This window comes from Psittacula echo, assembly GCF_963264785.1.
Source record: "Psittacula echo genome assembly, chromosome: 1".
NCBI classification, from domain to species: Eukaryota; Metazoa; Chordata; class Aves; order Psittaciformes; family Psittacidae; genus Psittacula; species Psittacula echo.
The window spans coordinates 94,616,501-94,636,908 of NC_137735.1; the positions used below are offsets into that span (position 1 = coordinate 94,616,501).

A 20,408-nucleotide genomic window follows, 5' to 3' on the forward strand; every position below is an offset into this window, starting at 1 on the left:
GCATCAGCTTATGCCATCCTCTAAGGACACTAGCTACACAGAGAGGTGCCAGGAGATCAGGGCCTGGAGCTGTAGTTATTGTAGAAGAAGGGAAGTGACTGTAAAAAGATAATGTAATAATGTGACCAGAAGACAAACAGAAGCAGCATGTGGTGCTTTTTTCCATGGAATGTGGATGAAATCCTGCCTACTGGGTATGAGTGTGTGTGTGTGTAAATTGTCCATTGCAGCTATTCATGATGTCATCTGGGACTCATTATTCAGGGATGCCAATAAATTCTGTTTTTGAGCCTGCAATGAAAGTATCTGGGTACTTTCAAGAGACCATAGTCTGTCACATATCCTTCTCTTGTCCTGCTGTTTGGCTGTGGGTGGAGGGGGATCAGGAAAATTGCTCACTATCTATATGTATTATTTTTTTCTGTGCTGTTTTTGGGTACTGAAGGAAAGATCAAAGATATTTGCTTTATGCATCTCCTGGAGCATGGGCACTGAGACGCATTACTGCACAATAAGCTAAGATGTGCTTTTACAGTTTCTGCACAGTAAATGCTAGTATGACTGCTGCTAGCTTATGGTTCAAAGAAAAGAAATAAAAGGAGGGAGTAATTTGCCACATATATATATATATATATCTGATGGTGAAAGCAGACACTCTGGCAGCTACTGCAGGGCCTTTGGTGTATTGTACGTTTGGATGTGAGCTTACCATATAGGTAGCTTGTGCTTGTCATGGGCCAAAGATAGTGTTGGATGTCACAGTGGACTGATTGTAGGGATTGCTTTGTGCTTAGCCTTTGCTGTTTGTCTACCATTCTGAGGACATGTTGCATTAATTTAACAGTGCTTTCTCTTCTGCATTTTGCCCTTACAGGAGCAATTGAGCGGTGCACATACATCAAGTACCACTACTCCTCAGCGACCATTCCCAAGAACCTTACCTACAACATCACCAAGACAATCCGCCAGGATGAGTGGCATGCCTTGCGTAAGTGGTGCTGGCTTTCTTCTCCATTCTCTTCGTGTACAGACTAACGGAGGCACTCACTGATAAATGAGAACAGAGGCTTTGACTGACAACCCACTCAGAGCCCTCTTCTCACATGCAGTTTGTCTTTGTAGCAGACTGATCGATTTGTTCTTAGGACCTACATCTCTGTTTCTGCTGCTGGCTAGAAATTCTGCTGAGGCATGAGAAAGTGGTGGTGGGGAAGAGGCATTTGTATGCAGCGATTTAATATTGAGTTAAATAAAAAAAAAATAATAAAATCAATGCCCTATTTTTTAATTCAGTAGAATACTTTGTATGTGAGTGTATTCTCATGCAGTTCATGCTGCTGGTGAGTTTCCAGCTTCCAGGAGAACTTATTGCTGGCTTTTATTGTAGAGTATGTCCTGCTGCCAGCAGCTCCTGGGTGTTGCATCACTCTCCCTTGAAGACCTAGAAAGAGAAATGCTGCATTCTTTAAGGCACAGGGAAAGAACTTAGCCCTCAGTGATAATTGTAGGCAGTGGTCACCAACTTGCAACATTTGCTGAAGCAACAAGATCTGACAGGGCTGGAATTGCCTTGGGATGCATCGGCTGGCCTTAAAGCTTTTCTCCTTTTTATCTTGGAATGATGGAGCTGACTTGATAGTTTTTGATTTTATCTTTTTCCATTGTTTGACATTTTCAAGATGGAACTTTTTCTCCAAATTCATTGCTTATGACGGCACGAGATGGAGAAATACGACTTCACTTCCCAGCTATCACTTCCTTTTAACTATCTCCAGTTAAACAGAGATGAAGGGAAGGATGATTGTGGTATTGCCAGCTCTTGCCTGTCTCAAGCACATAAAAGTTGTTCTGATTAGACAAAATGAGTGTCTAAATGAGATGGGAGGGAAGAGAGAAGGGAAGGAAAGCTGCGTCTGACAACTTTGAGCATGAGTAACTGTCTCTTTGTAGAAGATGCTATTGTAATAATATGATCGAGTCACTATTAGGCATTTACCCTGTGACATTTTGGCCCCAGCCTTGTGCACAGAAACTTGATCCATAGTTCTGGCTTCTGAAAAAATCCAGCAGCATCGCTGATGCTTTTTAGAGATGGTATATATTATTTGAGTAGAAATCCAAGAAAATCTGAACAGTTCTATATTTATTCACATATTCAGTTCCATCTGGTTTATGCTGTTCTTGTAGTTTCACTTTCAATAGACTACATATTTGTGTTCACAAAACATGATGAAAGTGATCGTGGCAGGGGTTTGTGCTGTAGAATATGGTACAGTGGTTTGGAGAGGCGAGAAGCATTTCCAGGCGATGGCATAAGCAGTTTAACTACATGTACATGACCATAAGAAGGAACCTATGGGGATGCTTTTTTTTTTAATTTATTTTATTTTTTTTTCCTTTCTGCTTGTACTCTAACCTTCAGGAAATCATTATCTGTTATATTATGGCAAAGAAGGTGAAAAGCTGCTTTTGCTTTGAAAATGGTAGTACCACCAAGGCCATGAGAGGATGTGCTATGTTCAGTTTGGCTTCTTCAAGGTACCAACAGTGCTGCTCCCTAAGGCCATTGTGACGGGTAAGGCGCTCAAAGCCCAGGGATTATTTAGTCTACTGGCTTGTTTGCTTCTTGGAGCAAAGCAGCACCTGTTGGGCTGATGCTGGTTTATGCCATCAGAAAGACTTTATGAACTAATTCCTGTTTGTCACTTTTGGTTAGTTTTTTTGTTGTTGTAGTCCCTAACCTCTCCCTCTCCAATAGGCTATAGACAACCGAGGTTCTAAATTTCAATTCTGCAGTCTTTAAGAAATCACTTTCTAGTGAAAAAGGGTAACCACAGCATCGTAGATGCATTGAAGATAGGAATTTCTAAGTATGCTAAAGCAAGCTGTCTACATCTAGTTGTCTTTCTGGGAGAGCTAGGATTAGAAACTCTTTTTGAGGCAGCCAAGTAGTGCAGAAAAGGGATGAAGCTGTGTATAAGAGTAGGGGGATCGTACTTTTAGAGCCAGTCTAGCATGATGCTGTTTTATTTTTGTCTCTAGCTTCTTTTATTTAAACATTATGCTTACTTGCTCATTTTTACCTTTGAACATACTCGTATTTGCCATAGGACTTCTTTGTGTGCCTATTCCTTGAACAATTTAAATAAGAAAAGCTTGTTTTTTACTACAGGATCGTGGGTTAGCCTGCTGTGGGCTCAGACCTGCCTGGAGGCTGGCAGGGCTAATGGTTTTGGGTCACTGCAGTCTTCCTCATTGTTGTCTTGGCAAGAAAAGGGTAAAAGGGGGCTTTACCATGGCCACATTTTCTCCAAGGCAGGTGATGAAAGTATTGTGGCTTTAAAGTGAACAATGAGATGAAAAATTCTTCCTTCTCTCCAAAAGCTTTTATTTTGCTGACTCACAGAGCCTATGGTGTGTGGCAGATAGCTGGGTCTTTAAGTTTTTTATTTTAATTTCCCCTGTATATATCACAAGCCTGAATTTGTATTTTTGATCAAATGTGGCCACAAAAGAGGGGATTTCTATTTGTCTGCTCTTCTCCAGTTTTTCATTGCCATCTGGGCCTGTCTTCCACAGTAGCTGTGTTTTGTGTCCAGGAACACGGACAGTGGAGAGTGCTGCATCTGGGCAGAAAGTGGCTGGAATTGCTATGGAAACTGATCTCTTCCTGCACAGCTTAGAAACTGTGTCACCAGGCTGCTTTAGAGAGAACCAGTTTACAAATAGGTAGCTGATGTTTCCCGTGAAATGTTTACAATTTCTTGCGGTGTTGTTTGGGAAGTGCTCCTTCTCTGGCATTGTGAGATCTCCTTTGCCTGTCTCCTACTCCGCCCACTTCTACTGCAGGATCACAGGATAAGGGCTCTGAATTTAGAACATTGGCATGGGGAACTGCATTGTCAGGAGAAGAGGAACCATAATGCCTTGTGTTAATTGGAATGATAACGTGTATGTGCTGTTGAGAACTGCAGTAATCCTGTATTTGTGGTGGTCTGAAAGCCATTTACATGAAAAATGAATTGTAAAGTCAAAAGTAATAAGCTGACACATTTTGAGATGAGCAAGTATTGGAGGAAATGAAGGATTTCTATAGGATGTTAGAGAGTAGTAATATTTTAATTCATATAACATATATGCTGAAAGCTGAATGTATTTTATCAGCCTTAATGGTCCAAACTTTTCAGGGGATTAAGGCTTCCTCATTTAGGTCTACAAAGCACTCAGTTACCTTCTTAAAAACTAGTAAAACTACTGTGGGGGGAGCTTGGAAAAACCTCCTTTTGTAGCCACTCAGGGTAGTGGCAACAATCAGCAACCCTGAAAAAGACTATACATCTATACTTTCTACAAGCTTCACAAACCTTCTCATTCCATGGAACACGATGTTGAGATTTTCACAGAAGCTCAGGTGATAGCTTGACAATGCATTAGTAACACCAGTAGGCTCATGGGCCTTGACCCTGTCTGCTTTTATAAGCAACAATAAATATTTCATTGTTGTATCTGTATTAAGTGCTGACCCAAGAGAATTTTTGCCCTTTTTTTACCCCTTTTTTTTTTCTCAGTACTACTGAAAACAGTGTTTGAAACAAATAGGCAGCATTCCACTTTTCTTGCTCCTTTCTTCTACTCTTTCCTCCATACTGCCTTGAGTGTCTTTCCATTCCTATCATCCTCTACAAGGAAGTGCTGTTTCATTTTTAATCAACTGCCTTGACCCCTAGATGTAGGTACATCCTGAAGTATGACAATGTCCTGCTGGTCAGTGCCATTTGGCTGACAATATGATGTCATTCCTTAATGCCCTGGTTGCTAAGGCAGATGGGGCAGCCAGCCCGGAGGTTAGTCAGGCGGCAGGTGCTCACATGCCTGGAGAAGGTTTAGTGGTGTTGGATTGCCATTGTATTCATTGTTCTCATAGCTAATGACCAGGTGGTAGTGACAGACCTTCTCATCCTCACCCCTCCCCCCTGCTGTAAGGTTTTCTACATATACTGCTATAGGCATAAAAATGATTGGGTGCTTTTTTTGGGGGGGGAGGGGGGGTGTGTGTGTTTGGTTTTGGGTTTGTTTTTGTGTTTTTTGGTGTTTTTTTTTTTGTTTGGTTTGTTTTGTTTTGTTGTTTTGTTTTTTGTTTGGTTAGTTTTTTGGCATCAAAATGAAGACCTATTTTAAAACCCGTAAGGGGATTTTATTGCCTTCTGCTAGGCTTCATCTTAGGATCTGCTAATATGGCTGTGACCTTAATACCTACACTAGTGAATAGCTTTCCCAGCTGTGCACTACTTTATATTTCCTATATTACCTTTGCCTCTTAGGGACAGAAGAGCAGGGAAGGAGTAAGGGAGGAGGTCAGTAGGCTTCACAGTCCTGAGTTGACAGGGATGCTGAGTAGAAAACATGGGCAAAATTAAGGAAGGGAGGAAATGAAAACTTGGAAATGGGTGAAACTTTTAACTAATGAGTTGAGAGAGGTAAGACGGGAGTACTGAACACTGAGATTGGGATAAGGGTTGGAGTGGAACAGTTTGTGAGGTAAGGTGCAGAAATGGGGAAGCTCTCTGTTTGTGTGTGTTGGAGTGGGGCGGGGAATGAACAGGGAAGGGTCTCCTCCAAAGCCTTGTTCAAAGTGTCTTACTGTAGTAAGTGTCTTACTTCAAAGAGTCTTACTGTACATCTGCTGCTAACACACCTGTGGAACACTGACAGAGGGGAGGTCTCACTCTGCTCCATCAGCCAGCAGGTTCTTTCCCCAGTTTGTGTAATGGGGCTCAGATGTGAATCGGAAGTCTTGTTCTGCTAATGAACCACTTGCCACTTTTCCGAATCAGTAAGAGACCACACACTAGAATTCCTGCTTTTGCCATTTGATGATTACTTTAAAGTTAAAAACTTGGATGAGCATTTTTAAAATTGCAAACACAAGCATGTAAAGTTATGAGACAATACTGCTCAGGCTGCATATCGGCCTTAATTTATCTCCTCTCAGCACATTCATTATCAAGTCCTTAATTACTGTAATTGCATACTCTGTTTTCCGCAGGACCTCTGCCTTGTTCCATACATTGGGGATATGCTATTTCCATTCAATGTCTTCAATATTTTTCTTTTTCATTGCTTAAGGTATTGTTGATGGTCTTTCTTGTAGAATACACAACTCCTGATCCAGAGACAGAGCTAACCACTTCATGAGCTTTGTCACATTTTTAATTATTGTACTGAAGCATGGCATGTAAATATGAAAATATTAATATCCAATAACCTTTTGAGATGGGCTATAACATCCTTGTTAGGTCTGGGAATCAAAGTTAACTGGTTTGGGTTTTTTTGGATGTCCACTTGGAGATAATGAAGACTTGGGTTTTGCAGTACTTATTAAATAGCCTTTTTTTATGCTGAAAGCATGCCTCCCATTGACTTTCAGAGCAACTGTAAGTGGTCTGCACCCTATAAATCAGACTTTAAGTGGTCACCCAATTCACGCTGAGCCAAGTAAATGAGGAAAATATGTCTAGGGACCACCTCTAAAGAGATGGTTTAGACTCCAAAAGTCTTTGGTGATGATAAGTGTAGAAAGGAAAGTTTTTGTGTAAGAGGGAGGAGGTGCTCTATGTCAGCTGACTGATCTTAGCTTTGACTGCTCTTTGCTAAAGGGGTTGCATGTGTTCTCACCTTTCAAACCGACCCTTTTGAAGGATCACATGCTTGTATTTCTTAAGCTTGCCATGCTTGAGTAAGCAACTTTCATAATGTTTTGATACTTTTGCTTTTGTTTTTTGTTGCATTCTTAGGTCTAGGCACTTGGATTCACCTTGGCTTAGGTGATGTTTTCTGTTGTCTGCAACTGTTATATTCGAAAAAAGAAAGCATGTTTCTTCATTGAAAAGAGTCTTAGGGTATTTACAGAGCTGTTCTAAGTGCAGGAAAATTGAGAGCAAACCTGCTTCAGTATTACTATTTTTTGCAAAGAAGTGTTAGAGATTTTGCCTGTTGCAGTGTGGAGATGTTGACAGGTAAAACATACCATCTCTAATCATTTCCAGTCATTCAGCCAGTCAAAAAATAGCTTTATTAATATGCATACAGAGCTCTGTTTCCCTTCTCTCCCTCTTGAGAGACACAGAGGGGGAGAAATGGGTGTTTTTCTATGTCTCTTGGCTAATCAAGAATGATGCTTTGCGCATTCTTAGGGTGAGAACACTGGAAAGAACAAACAAGATGGTCTAATGGGTCTTTTCCATCTGGCTCTTATAATTTTTGATTTATATACCAATTTAATGCCTGGTTTATGATTGATATCCCAGTTTTTTTATACCCCAGTCTTGTGCCCCACCCCACACTTTAGTGAGATGAAAGCCAGCTAGTTAAATATTTCAAGGTGATTATATGCCACGTGCTATACACAGAGTTAGTAATGAGAAGCGCCTCCTTGCTTCAGTGAAATAAGAAAGACTTAAGTGGAACATTTTGGAAATGAGATTATTGCGATTTGCTCACAAAGCCATGCACTATCCACAAGGGAACATCACAGCAGCCAGCATGAGATAGGTGCCAACAAACCTTGAATCAAACAACCTGGCTTTGACCCTGACAGAAGCTGCAGGCTGAAACATGTAGGTGATTTTTATATGTTGATAGCTACTAGGCAGTGGTTGCTATTTTAATTACTGGTTTGCAATGATGCTTTTTGTATGTTGAATTGCACAGTAAACATGATCCTCATTAACAACCAGGACATCCTCCTTCTTGCTATTTTGAAAAGGTCTAAAATGCAGTTTTACATCCACAGATTCTTATATTTAAGTGGGCCATAGTGATTTTGCCCACGTTGTCAGAGCTGAATGTGGTTTTGGCCTAGGAAGACTGGATGAAGCTGAAGGGTTAGTCTTAGGGACCATTTCAAGACTCCTTAATTGGCTGGGTGAATCACAGTTTAGCTGTTCAATTAGTCACTGCCCACCTCCAGGATCTGATTGCACAGTTGGTGAGGGAATAGGAAGTCAGAAATATAAATCAACTGCAGATATTTCTTGTGGGACTTTTGGAGTTTGGTCTCACGAATCTCATCTGGCTGCTCTGGATTTAGGTTATATTTAATGGAGCTTGAGCCAGCATGTCCCTCTGCATCACTGAGATTATGACAGCTCATTTGAGACTATCTGTGGCTGGCATGTGCAGTTGATCAGCGTTTTTCATATATACAAACTTTTATCTTGGCCTCCATCAGCTTTGTCTTTTCTGGCTTGCCCTTTGCATCCCTATTTCTTTTGTGTTTTTTTACACCCCAAAATCCCCCTTGATTCTCACCTCGTTATTCTGAGGAGGAAATCGATGGAAGAATATCACTTGCTGACCTAAGAGGGGCTTCTTTGCCATACACAACTAAGGTTGTAAATAATTCAATAAGGTTCATGTCTTTTCTTTCCTGCCATAAGATTGGGTTTATTAAAATTTTATGGGAGGGGATGCAGAGGTGGCTGAATTACTGGTTTTGTCTGATATGATCTTTGGCAATGCATTACCTTGGTACTAGCTTCTCTTCACTCATCATCATAGGCATCAGTCTTCCTTATAGAATCCGTTCTGTAATGTGTTATAATCACATATTTGCGCATGATGTAATGCCATTCATTATAACTCATTGTTATGCCTGATTGTGTTGCTTTGGGATGAAAAGTGTTAAATTGTCAAGGCAAGGCTTAATCTTTTTTTCCAGTATTGGGAGGAAGTCAATAGTGGCATGAATCCATGTAAGCAACAATCCTAATCAGAAGAGAGCAATAGGCTAGAGACTGAGAGTTTGGTTCTGATTATATTTATACAAGAATAATAATTCTACTGAAACAAGAATAGATGTTCTGAAATAAAAATAATGTGAAATCAACATCTGGTTGCAAAAAATATTCAATAGATTGCAAAAAAAGAGAAGAGATATTTTAGACTTTCTGATATTTCAGTGAAGATTAACAGATTCTACAATTGTACTTTTCTGTTAATGCTACTGCTGCTGCTGACAGTGTACCTTCAAAACCAACATCTAGAAATGCTTGGGCAGTGGTTTTCATTCTGTATCCTACTGACTTTAACAGGGTGCCAAAGGAGGACTACAATCCAAGTACAACTATTGCGCAGAGAAAGTTAGAGAAATTAATTGACCTGATAAATGTCATGCAGAGAGAGTGGGAGAGCCACAAACAGAACTTGGGTCTTTGGACACCCACTGCTGTGAGTGCTAGACAATGCTGCCTCCTGTAGTGCCAAAGATTATGCAGCATATCTCCTAGAAAATACCACTGCAAAATCCTATATCAAGGATCATGGTTTTTATTAAAGATAAAAAAACCAAAATAAAAAACAAACAAAAAAACCCCCAAACCCCCCTCCCCCCCCCAACCCAAACAACAACCCACCCCAAAGCAAACAGCTCCTAAGTTTTTAAGTGAAAGGTTACTGGCCAAATCCAGAATCTATTGCATTCATTAGTAGTTATTTTCTCTTAGAAATAATGACAAAAGTGCCTTCAAAGACTGGCAGTGAATAAAGGTATACAAAGTGGGTATTCCTCAGCATACGCTGAAAACCAGGTTCTCGGACATATCGGAGGGTGAGCAACTGGAATCAATAATAATTTCAAAATGGCCTTCCTGATATGACCTGGGAAGAACCTGTTCTGTATAGTGAATTCTTGTTTGCCAGAAGAGTGACGACAGCCAGCTCTGTACCTCATGTACCCCAAAATGGCATGGGTGAGGAACTGATTCATTAATGGGTATAGTCCTGTGCTGTGATTGCTAGCTCTGAAGCATCAGCTGTCAGGGTATATTAGAACTACCTATGATTGATTCTAGCATAAATCTAGGTTGAACTGGTATTTGGCTCATTTTTAGAGCATCTTCATCTTTCATGGAACATGGCTTATCAGGACCTACATGTTCACTATTTCTGATGTATTTTGTTGCTGTTTAGATCTTTGAATGAAAGCAGGAGTTTTATTCAGTAAGTAAGCCTTGGCTCTAACAGTTGACCCTTCACTGAAGAACTAGCCCTCTGTACTCACTTCAGTCAATAAAGTGGAAAAAAAGTCTGTGGTGACATCACATCCAGGGAGGAACAGATTCTTAATGTGGAAGGAATCAATAATTTTCTTTTAAGAAGCTGAGAATTCATGCAAAAGCCTTTTCTAACAAGGAACAGGGCAGAGAAATGCAAAACCAACTTGATATGGCAATAGGATTAGCTTTTCAGTGATTCTCTGAAGAGCTGAATTGACAGCTCTGGTAGATGAAGCTTTTTTTGATGGACAAAGGGTAGCACAGGCAGGAACAGTGTGAAAATCTGTGAGATGCACAGATGGATTAGATCAATTGATGTATCTTTTCAGCTGCTAGTTTGTAGGATTTTCTGATTAACAGTTCTGGCCTCAGCTTTTCACTGGAAGGCATCCCCTCTGCAAGTAAGAAAGCAGAGTTCCAGAGGTAAATGAATTCCCGTCTTATGGCAGTTGGATACACCAAGTGCAATTTAGTATTCTCTTTATCACTACTGGGGTAGACTCAGTATTTTGGTAGCCAGAAAAGAGAGGCCGTTTGTCATCAGCTTATTGGATTCATCATGAGTGTTTTGCTGTCCTTTTCTCACAGACCAGAAAAGTTGATATGCTAATATACAAAAGTACTAATTATAGAAGGCATAGTAGATACTGTTGTAGGGCTAAGACCCTGTAGTAAGATTTAGGAAGTCCCCTAAATGTGTTGGTGTAGTCCTCAGAAGAGATGAAAGAGTTGAAAGGGTTCCACCTGAGTGGGAGACAGGTGAGAGCTAATCCCCAGGTAGTGATGGCCTATAAGAATTGAAAATTTGGCTCTGAAGTTGGCAGAAGGAGCTTCAGTCAAAGAGGGTATAGGTAGGATACTGATGTGGCCCTAGGTTATCTGCAGAGGACTCTGACCCATTCAGCAATCTCATCTTGGTGGGGCTGGGAGTAACTAGCTTGGGATAGAAAGATACCTGCTTTGACAGCTGCCAAAAAAGCTTTTTTATAGGCATGAGTAGACAAAACATTCCCAAGTGTAGAAGCAGGACTCTTGCAGCTTTGGAGAGTGGTAAGTGAAGAGAGAAACTCTTTATATGACTGGAACACAGGTGTTTGGGGCTTTTTTGGGTTGGGTTTTTGTTCTGAGGATGCAATTGGATGAACTTTTAGTGATGCCTTTAAGAATATGAATAAGGAAGCCAAGATAATGTATGTAAACACCTGGGGAAAAGGGGAAAGAGAAAGCAGAGAATAATGGAAAAACTGCTGGGGAAAATAAAAATGCTATGTCTAGGTGCTCTTCTGTATCTAGAGAGAACCTCTTCTGTGTTTATTATGCATCAATGTGGATGCATTAGATTCATGTGAAAATCAAATAAATTCCTGACATTGCTGGTACTGCTGAGCCAACACCCAGAAGCCATTTCCTTTTGCAGCAAAATCTGATAGTGAATGAGACTGGCATGAGTTTGCCATCACTCACTCATTACTTTCTGAAATTTACTTCTCAGTCTGTGTGTCAAGCTCTTGGCACAGCTCTGATAAGCAACAATAAGGTTGAGCAAACAAAGTTAGCTTTTCCACAGATCAAGAGAGATCAATCTCTTCATTTTGACTGAATGAAAAAACAAAACCAGCAATTAAAACTACGTTTGATGTCGATAGCTAGCAGGCAGCTCCCAAAACCAAGTACCAAGGGACACATAGCATAATTCTTGCTTGCACATTATTTATACTGACCCCATCAGACGGATGATGTTAGTATAGGCTAACACAACAGGTTGATGTTCCTTGAGGCATGTGCATGGAGGATCACAGAATCCCAAGGGTTGGAAGGGACCTCAGAAGATCATCTAGTCCAACCCCCCTGCAAGAGCAGGGTAACCTAGAGTACATCACACAGGAACTTGTTCAGCCGGGCCTTGAATATCTCCAATGTAGGAGACTCCACAACCCCCCTGGGCAACCTGTTCCAGTGCTCTGTCACTCTCACAGTAAAGAAGTTTTTCCTGATGTTCACATGGAACCTCTTATGCTCCAGTTTACACCCATTACCCCTTGCCCTATCACTGGACATCACTGAGAAAAACCTAGCTCCATCATCCTGACCCTCACCCTTTACATATTTGTAAACATTGATGAGGTCACCCCTCAGTCTCCTCCAAGCTAAAAAGACCCAGCTCCCTCAGCCTCTCCTCATAAGGGAGATGTTCCACTCCCTTAATCATCTTTGTGGCTCTGCGCTGGACTCTTTCAAGCAGTTCCCTGCCCTTCTTGAACTGAGGGGCCCAGAACTGGACGCAATATTCCAGATGCGGCCTCACCAAGGCAGAGTAGAGGGGGAGGAGAACCTCTCTTGACCTACGAACCACACCCTTTCTAATGCACCCTAGGATGCCATTGGCCTTCTTGGCCATAAGGGCACATTGCTGGCTCATGGTCATCCTCCTATCCACCAGGACCCCCAGGTCCCTTTCCCCTTCACTACTTTCCAGCAGGTCAGCCCCCAACCTGTACTGGTACATGGGGTTGTTCCTGCCCAGATGCAAGACTCTACACTTGCGCTTGTTGAATTTCATCAAGTTTCTCCCCGCCCAACTCTCCAGCCTGTCCAGGTCTCGCTGAATGGCAACACAGCCTTCTGGCGTGTCAGCCACTCCTCCCAGCTTAGTGTCATCAGAGAACTTGCTGAGGGTACTTTCAGTTCCCTCATCCAAGTCCTTGATGAAAATATTAAACAGCACTGGTCCCAGCACCGACCCCTGATCCTGGTCAAACTTTTCGGCTAGGGCTAGGTTTATTATTGCTATTTACCTGTGGTCTGTGACACTGTATGCAGCTTTTGGGTGCATGTATGGATGCCACACAGAACCCAGGGCAGAGGTGTCACCATACAGGTAACAGGAAGATGAGACTATACTTTGGTGTTAGTCAACATCTGTAATGTAGATTGGCTTCAAATTGCATGCAGCTGTCCAGTAATACAGCACATCTGGTGCCCTGACTTACATAAAAGTTTAGGAGTGGGGTAAGCTCATTTAGGTGTCATTAGATCATTCAATCAACCCTTTGTGGCATGGCCTCGCCAGCGCACTGAACTCCAACAAACCTTAGAGGTATAGCTCAAAGGCCTCCTGACTAGATAGTATATGAGGTTCATTGGACTCTCTTTCCTGACAGTGCGGTCCATAATGAAAGGCTTGCTCACTGTTGCATTCAAATATCCAAACACAGGTCTTGGTGAAGTAGTTTTAAAAGGTCTGTCAGTACACAGTATTGGCAAGAAAACAATTGTCCTGGTTGGATCCACTCTCTGCTTGGTACATGAATATCTGGGATGGATGTACAACAGGTGGCAAGGGAGAGTAAGCAGTGTAAGTGGAATATGACTGCTAGAATATATCAGTAGTTGGTGCTGACTCTGTCTCTTGTACAAAGGGGTGGAAAACTGATTTTTCAGTTGTCCTGAATTCCATGTGGTGTTTTGTTTCTCTTCTGGCAATGCTGGCATCGTCAATAAAAGTAAATGAGGCACAGTTGGATATGACTGTTCTGGTGGGCCTCTGGTGTGAATGAAGTCAGTATGAACAGAACATTGGCTCCCACAGTAAGATGAGTTCTCTTATTTGGGCGTATGTATATGAGGGAAGGCTGCAATAATGTATTGGTTGTGAAAGCATGAGAATTGACAGCACCGGCTAAAACCAGGCATGCTGTAGGGCACTTTTCCCAGTTACAGCCATACCAGTGTGCTTAATCATCATGTACAACCTGTTGTTCCAGCAAGAGCTGGTCCCTTGTTGGTGTGGTGCACTCTCTCATCTTCAGACAGCTTTGCTGCTGTGTCTTCCCTTGTAGCATTGCTATGCTTTCCCCAAGATGTAGTGCTATCACAGTTGCAGCCATGCAGCTCTGTTCCCAGGTCTGCCACTCACATGTCAGAACACGTCTTGCTTCAGTGTCATGCTCTCCTAGAGGAAGTCAGATCCTGTAGACTGGCATCTGTTTATAGGTGATGAGTTCAACTTATGGCCCTGATCTTCAGCTCCTTGACTTTATCCAGCCCCTAGTTTTGGGACAAAAAGTGTCTATATGATGCATTTATACACTTCTCATCATATAGCTATCTAGAAACATTCTGGCCCTTGATGCAAGTGTGTTGTAACTGAACCTGACAGACATGGCCCCAAGAACTTGTTGCACCAGAAAGTCTCATTGGAGAGCAAAAGCCTTTTGGAGGGAGCTCCAGAGGTGTTAGAATTGTGAAGTAGAAGAAGCAGAGTGTGGAGTCAGCGATGTTGGCTTTCTGTAAGCTGAAGGTGAGAGCTGCTCAAGGAGGGGGCTGAAGGTGCTGCTGCAGTGGTGCAGAGGCACCATGAGCCTTCCTCCAGCCCCTGGGAGGGGAAGGCTGAGGTTCAAGAGCTGGATGCATCCCTGAACTCCTTTTTTTTTTCCTAGTGATTGATGTCCCTATATGGGTCCTTCTGGGGACCAAAAACGTGCCAAGATGATGTTTTGCTGCTGAGCAGAGAATAACAAAACGGCTGCTAAAAAGGAGGTCTAAAAGCTGATGGAGCACCATCACATGGAAAGCACAGGACATGGAAATTTTTTGCTGTAGCATCAAGTGAGGCAAAATCCCAGCACATCAGGCAAACAACAACAAGCCCCAAGTTGACAGGGCTGCCCTCCTGTGAAGCCTTAGCTGTTGTGGCTGTCCTGCTCTGCCAAAGCTGCTCTGAGGCTGCTCAGAAATGGTTGCCTTTCCTCCCTCTTTAGGGAAATGACAAGGGATGGGCTGGGGGAAAGGTGCCAGCAAACACAGAAGGGAAGAGAGAATAGAGAAAATTTGATGTTCAATGTATTCATCACCATCTATTCTAGAGTCAGTTGTCTTTTTTTTTGGGGGGGGGGGGGGGGATGGGGGGCTATTAAATGTAGTGTTATTTTTAGCTTTCCAAGTCCATCCATGGAAATTATTCTCAAGTATTCCCGCTTTCATCCTGTATTAAAAAAACCCCAAATGAACAAACACCAAAACAAAACCCCAATCTCATCTTCATAGCACATTTATTGCATTATTTTTGTGTGATTTCTTCTATTCTTCCTTCTTCCTGCTCCAGAAAAAATTATCCGTTCTTGGGTAATATTACCCTACCTTTGCTAATATTACTGGAGATGCAGCAAGAGAGCAATTCAATATTTTCACTTGTTGCTTTAGTATTCTTAGAGTTATGGGGGAAGTGCTGGTGGGCTAACAAGAGGCTTAGCCTGCAGCCCACCCGCTTCTTTGTGATTTTTCTTCAAAGAAGAGTCTGACAGAAGAGTTGTTCAGTTGAAGATTTGCTGAGTTCAAAGCAAGTGCCCTACAGATACGACTCTGTGATTAATCCTCAGAACTGGCACGTAAAGCTTATGCTATGCCACTGCTACTAATGTTAATGGGAGTCAGGCAGCTTACTCACAGTGCACTGCTTTAAAAAATAATAATTTACCCAGAGAAGTCCTGAGGCAAGAGAAATGATATTCTTTTAGTAATTCTTTTATAAATCCTTTTGTCTACTGTGCTGACATTGCTTTCCATTAATGTCAAAGACATGACATTTTGGTGAGCCCTGGGGCTTGAAATGGGAAGGCAGGATGGTCTTTCCGTGTCCTTGAACTCTGGTGCCAAGAGCAGTTGTGTATAGAATTCCAGGCTGTGTTTACGAAGGAGATAGAGAAACCTCCTAAGATCCTCTGCTGTACACGCAGAGCTAGTGGCTGAAGAGAAAAATGTGACCTTTAGGCAGCCTCAAAAAGTAAATGAAGAAAGCTGCCCTGTTAACTTTAATAGAAAGCAGTCCAGTATCTGGAACATGGTTTTGACATCAATGAGAGATTTATTTGTAAAAGCATGTGCTTTTTCAAAGGGGAGATGATTTGATGTACTTGATTTTGAGATGGCTGACATGAAGCATGTTTGAAAGGGCCTGATGATCAGGGCTCATGCCTCAGCAGCCTGAATAAGATTGCCAGCAGCTGGCTGTGCTTATGTGCAGCAATACCTCCCAGTATAAGCAGTTGCCCAGCAAAAGTGTCCCTTTGGCAGATTTGGCTGTATTTTTTATTTCTGAGTTAGTTAGACCTGAGATTTCCAGTGAACATGCTGCTTTCTCACTAGAGAAGAAAACTTTGGCTAGGAACCAAACTTATGGAAAAGGCTGTGTACAAAATTGCACTATAGTACTGGATATTTTTTGCTATGTGTGAAAAGCTTTCTCCACGCATACGGTAGATGTTGGTGTTCCAAAAAAAGAAGTATAATTCTGGGGTAAATTACCACACTGTGTTGATTTCTAAAAGCAATTGGACTACTTGGAATCCCAGATGACCCTGAAAATAATCTATTTTTATTCCTAGAGTAAATGAACTACCACAAAACCTGATGGCAATTGGCTTTGGGAGATGTGGCCACTAGCAGCTGAAGTCAGAGGACTTCCTGAATACTGTTTCTATCTTGAGATGAGTAGTCATAATTGCAGCTGTACCTGTAGCTTGCTCTGCCACACTTGAGATTCCTTTAGAAATACTATTTGAATAATGATCTCATGGCACAAGCTTAAGTATCAGTTTGGGGGAGTGGGTCATTCATTAGGTAGAATTCCCTTTCCTTCTCACCTTCCAGTAAATATTTCAGATTGTTTCTTCACTTTACCTGCTTTTTCCTTCCTTCTTTCTTTAACCAAATGCATCAATTTTATATTCTTTCTCACTTTATCTAGTATCCATATGCGTATCCCTCTTGTTTCTGTATGTAACTATGGAATCATTTCTCAGCTGATTTATTTATAGCAATGAGGCTGGTGCCAGGTACCTCTTGATAAGAGAATTTTTAGTTATTTGAACAATGGTACCTCTAATACCTGGGTTCGTTTCCCTGCCTGTGGTAACAGCAAAGGGTAGAGAACTGATTGAGTTTCCTTTGATCTGAGAGAGGCGAGTAGCGGCCAGATGACTTCCTAGCAGGGTGAGCTGGTGAAGAGTTCTAGATAATTCTCACTATGAACCATTTAAACTACCAGTTAGAGCTTAGGGCAGGCAACACTCAACTAAAAGCACATCATCCCTTCTTTGCTTGCTGGCATACCTCTGAGGGGTATGGGGGATAACCTGGAATATGGTGGTGCCCATAGTGGGGCTGACAGAGGGCTTGGGAGCAACATTTGGTGGCAGCAGTTGCTGCTGGAGCATGCAGCTGCTATTCCAGGTAGCAGTCTGCTTGGTATCAATTCTTAGTAAGTGTAGAAGGACTAACAGACCTTAATATTTCCTATTGAGCTGTGCAAAAATCTTTTGCCCCCTTTCCCCATTTTCAATCCTTTAACAAGCTTTTGGAGCACCATGATTACCAGCAAAGCCTGTTTTGAATTTGGAGTGGGAGTCATGCAGAACTCTGGTGTAACTCCAAATGGGGTATGATTATATTGCAGGCAGAGTCTCCATTGCTCAGGCAACATAGGCTTTACTGTCTTGTTGAGTTCACAACAAGAACAAGAATGTAACCTAACAAGATGTTTGGCAATGTCATCGTCATCTATCATTATTGTAGAAAAATTTAGTTATTGAGTCTTAGTTCTGACAACACATTCAAGAAATCTGGAATAGACCAGAACTTTTATAAAAAGATGACTGCTTATTTTCAGAATTCCCTGTAGACCCAACACAGGAAAGACAACTTGTATTTCAGAAGAAGATTGAGGTCTGTAATTATGTAACATAGCAGTGAGTTGAATTTTCAAATTTATGTGTTTGAAAAGAAACCATATTCATTAGTCGTCCTTTCCCCAAACCATTGCATGGACTACTGCTCAGAGCTCAGTTTTTTCTATTATTAATTTCTAATTCATAGCAATTAAAGAAACAAATTCTTCTGTAACTCCCTAATAGGATTTAGAAATTGCCATGCACGAGTCACAGCAGCCAGACTCTCAAATCCTTTCTTTAAAAAGTCATTGTGAATCCTTCCTGTAGTACTCAATATGGTTATTAAATTCTCATAGTGCTTCCTGCCAACCGTGTTCCTGTGCTTTCCTTGGCTTCTTCGTCTCTCTGATGTTCTGCTATCACATATTTATATATCAGATATGGGTATTTTTTTACTGAACATGTTTCTCTAAGGGAGACAGCAATTTGCTACTAGAAAGCATGTAATAGGGCAGTTTTTGTGAACTTCTGGATGAAACTTGTTTGTACACTTTGCTCTGTTTCCCTGTATTCTCTCTCCATGTCTATTTATGTGTAGAAGGGCAGACTTGCACCTTGCTAATAAGACCTGCAGCATATAGGCTGGGGCATCTTCCAGGAGATGCTGCCAATGCATTGGCCTACTGAGCCCCTGATGTCTTAGGGGGCAGCAGGAGCTATGTGGTGGTGGCTGTGCATGAGCAGGCAGGAGCTTGCCTGTGCCCAAGCTGAGAGGTGACTTGGGCTTCTGCTTTCTTACCAGCTAAGCTCCAGAGCACATGTATGACAAGTTTTCTCTTCAACAGTTTGATTATGAGAGAAGTTTATGAGCAAGATTTAATGTTACACACAACTTACTGTCAGCATCCTGCCTCCTGTCCCTGTGCCTCAGGATCCTGCAGGCAGCAGTGTCTCTGCATGTGCTCCTGCCCAGGGCTGCTCAGGTCCTTCACAAGCTGCTTTGGCAGCTCTCAGACCCTGACTGCACAGCTCTATCTTTAGAGTTGCAGAAAGTCCAGTTACCGCAATGCCACATCCTACAGAGCGGGTGGTACAGCAAGCTGTGATTTGAATTTGAATTTCTTGCAAATTATTTCTTGGGTAAGAAAATTTTCTGAGTTCGTGTACCTCAGTTTTAGAGAAGCATTAACTGTAGAGAGAGCTTTTGATGCCTGCTTGCTGCAGAGTGTAACAGCAAGGAGGCTATCTGCATGATGGAATTACTTTTTGAAATCTTATGATGTCATTTCCTTAACCTTGTGCTAGTTTTATCACAGGGATATCTTTTGTTACACCCTACTTACAAAAGAGAAGAAAATAACTGGTTATTATTCTAGTTGAATCACTTACAGAATAAAATTCAGACACAGCTGTCATGCAGTTCTAGTATCTGAGGAATATCAGCATTATGAACTGAGTGTTATTAGCATATTTATTAACGGTGCACAGAATTTATTTATTAGAAGTAATGCACGGATAATTCACTCTTTATGTGCTTGCACTTCTATTTTGATGTAGCTAATATTGAAAAATGCTTGTGTCTTTCAGTTTACATGAAAAATATTGATGATTAAGATTGAGTTAGTTTGCTGTTGCTGTGTGCTGTGTGTCACCTCACACTCCCTTAGGGACAAATTTAAGGCTTCACTTTCTTAATATCCTGTAAGTATGTGGCAAGGTGGATGTTCTCGGCTAGTATTGATTATTGCTGTTAATTCTTGCAAATTTCAAAATTGCTGTAGTAAACATTCGATGTAAAATTTAAATCCACTGTAAATGCTGAAATCAACAAATATTTTTTCACCTTCATATTTTCAGTAACATAGTGCAAAACAAATAACATGCACTGCACTTTATAAATCTGCATCACAAGAATAAATTATTTTCGTAATTGCTGTGGATTTTATTTACTGCCAGGATTAAGACATAATGGCAGAAGCTAAACAAATACCCCTGGTTCCAGCTGTGGCTGCTCACAAATAAACAAGACTATTTTGGGTAGTAGCAGAACCAAAGCGATGGGAGAATGTGCTGATGCAGTATGTCTTTGGGAAGCCCTCAGCAGCAGTGAGCTGACAGATCTCTGGTTGGAAAAAAGCCCCATGTGTTTTCCTCTCTGGGGAAAGCAGCAGCTGGCCCCCTCCACTGGGACTGCATCCTGCTCTGTCCTAAATAGTCTCTTACATTTGACTGGCACTGCGGTTGCGCAGGATGCAGCATGATCAGAAATAGTGTAGCCAGCAGGGCCAGCTCAGTGATCATCTCCCTATACTCAGCACTGGTGAGGCTGCACCTCAAATACTGTGTTCAGTTCTGGGCCCCTCACCACAAAAGAGATACTGGGGTGCTGGAGCAGGTCCAGAAAATGGCAATGGAAACCCTTAAAGGGTCTGGAGCAGAAGTCTTAGGAGGAGCAGCTGAGAGAACTGGGATTGCTCAGTCTGGAGAAGAGAAGGCTCAAGGGGACTTCTACTACTTGAAAGGAAGATGGAGTGAGGAGGTGGCTGATCTATTTTTCCAAGTAACAAGTGATAGGACAAGAGGTAACAGCCTCGAGCTGCACCAGGGGAGGTTTAGACTGGGTATTAAGAAACGTTTCTTCACCAGGAGGGTCATCAGGCATTGGAACAGGCTTCTCAGGGCAGTG

The 20,408-nt window shown here is 41.8% G+C and overlaps 1 protein-coding gene across 1 annotated transcript in view; it reads left to right on the forward strand.

The window, feature by feature from the left end:
• TMEM178B (transmembrane protein 178B) overlaps nt 1-20,408 on the forward strand; it is a gene marked incomplete at both ends in the record, with an annotated part of 221,598 nt that overhangs the window by 60,930 nt on the left and 140,260 nt on the right. The window contains one exon of the mRNA XM_080613809.1: nt 875-988. Coding sequence (XP_080469935.1) covers nt 875-988 — 114 coding nt within the window. The remainder of the gene's footprint in view (nt 1-874; nt 989-20,408) is intronic.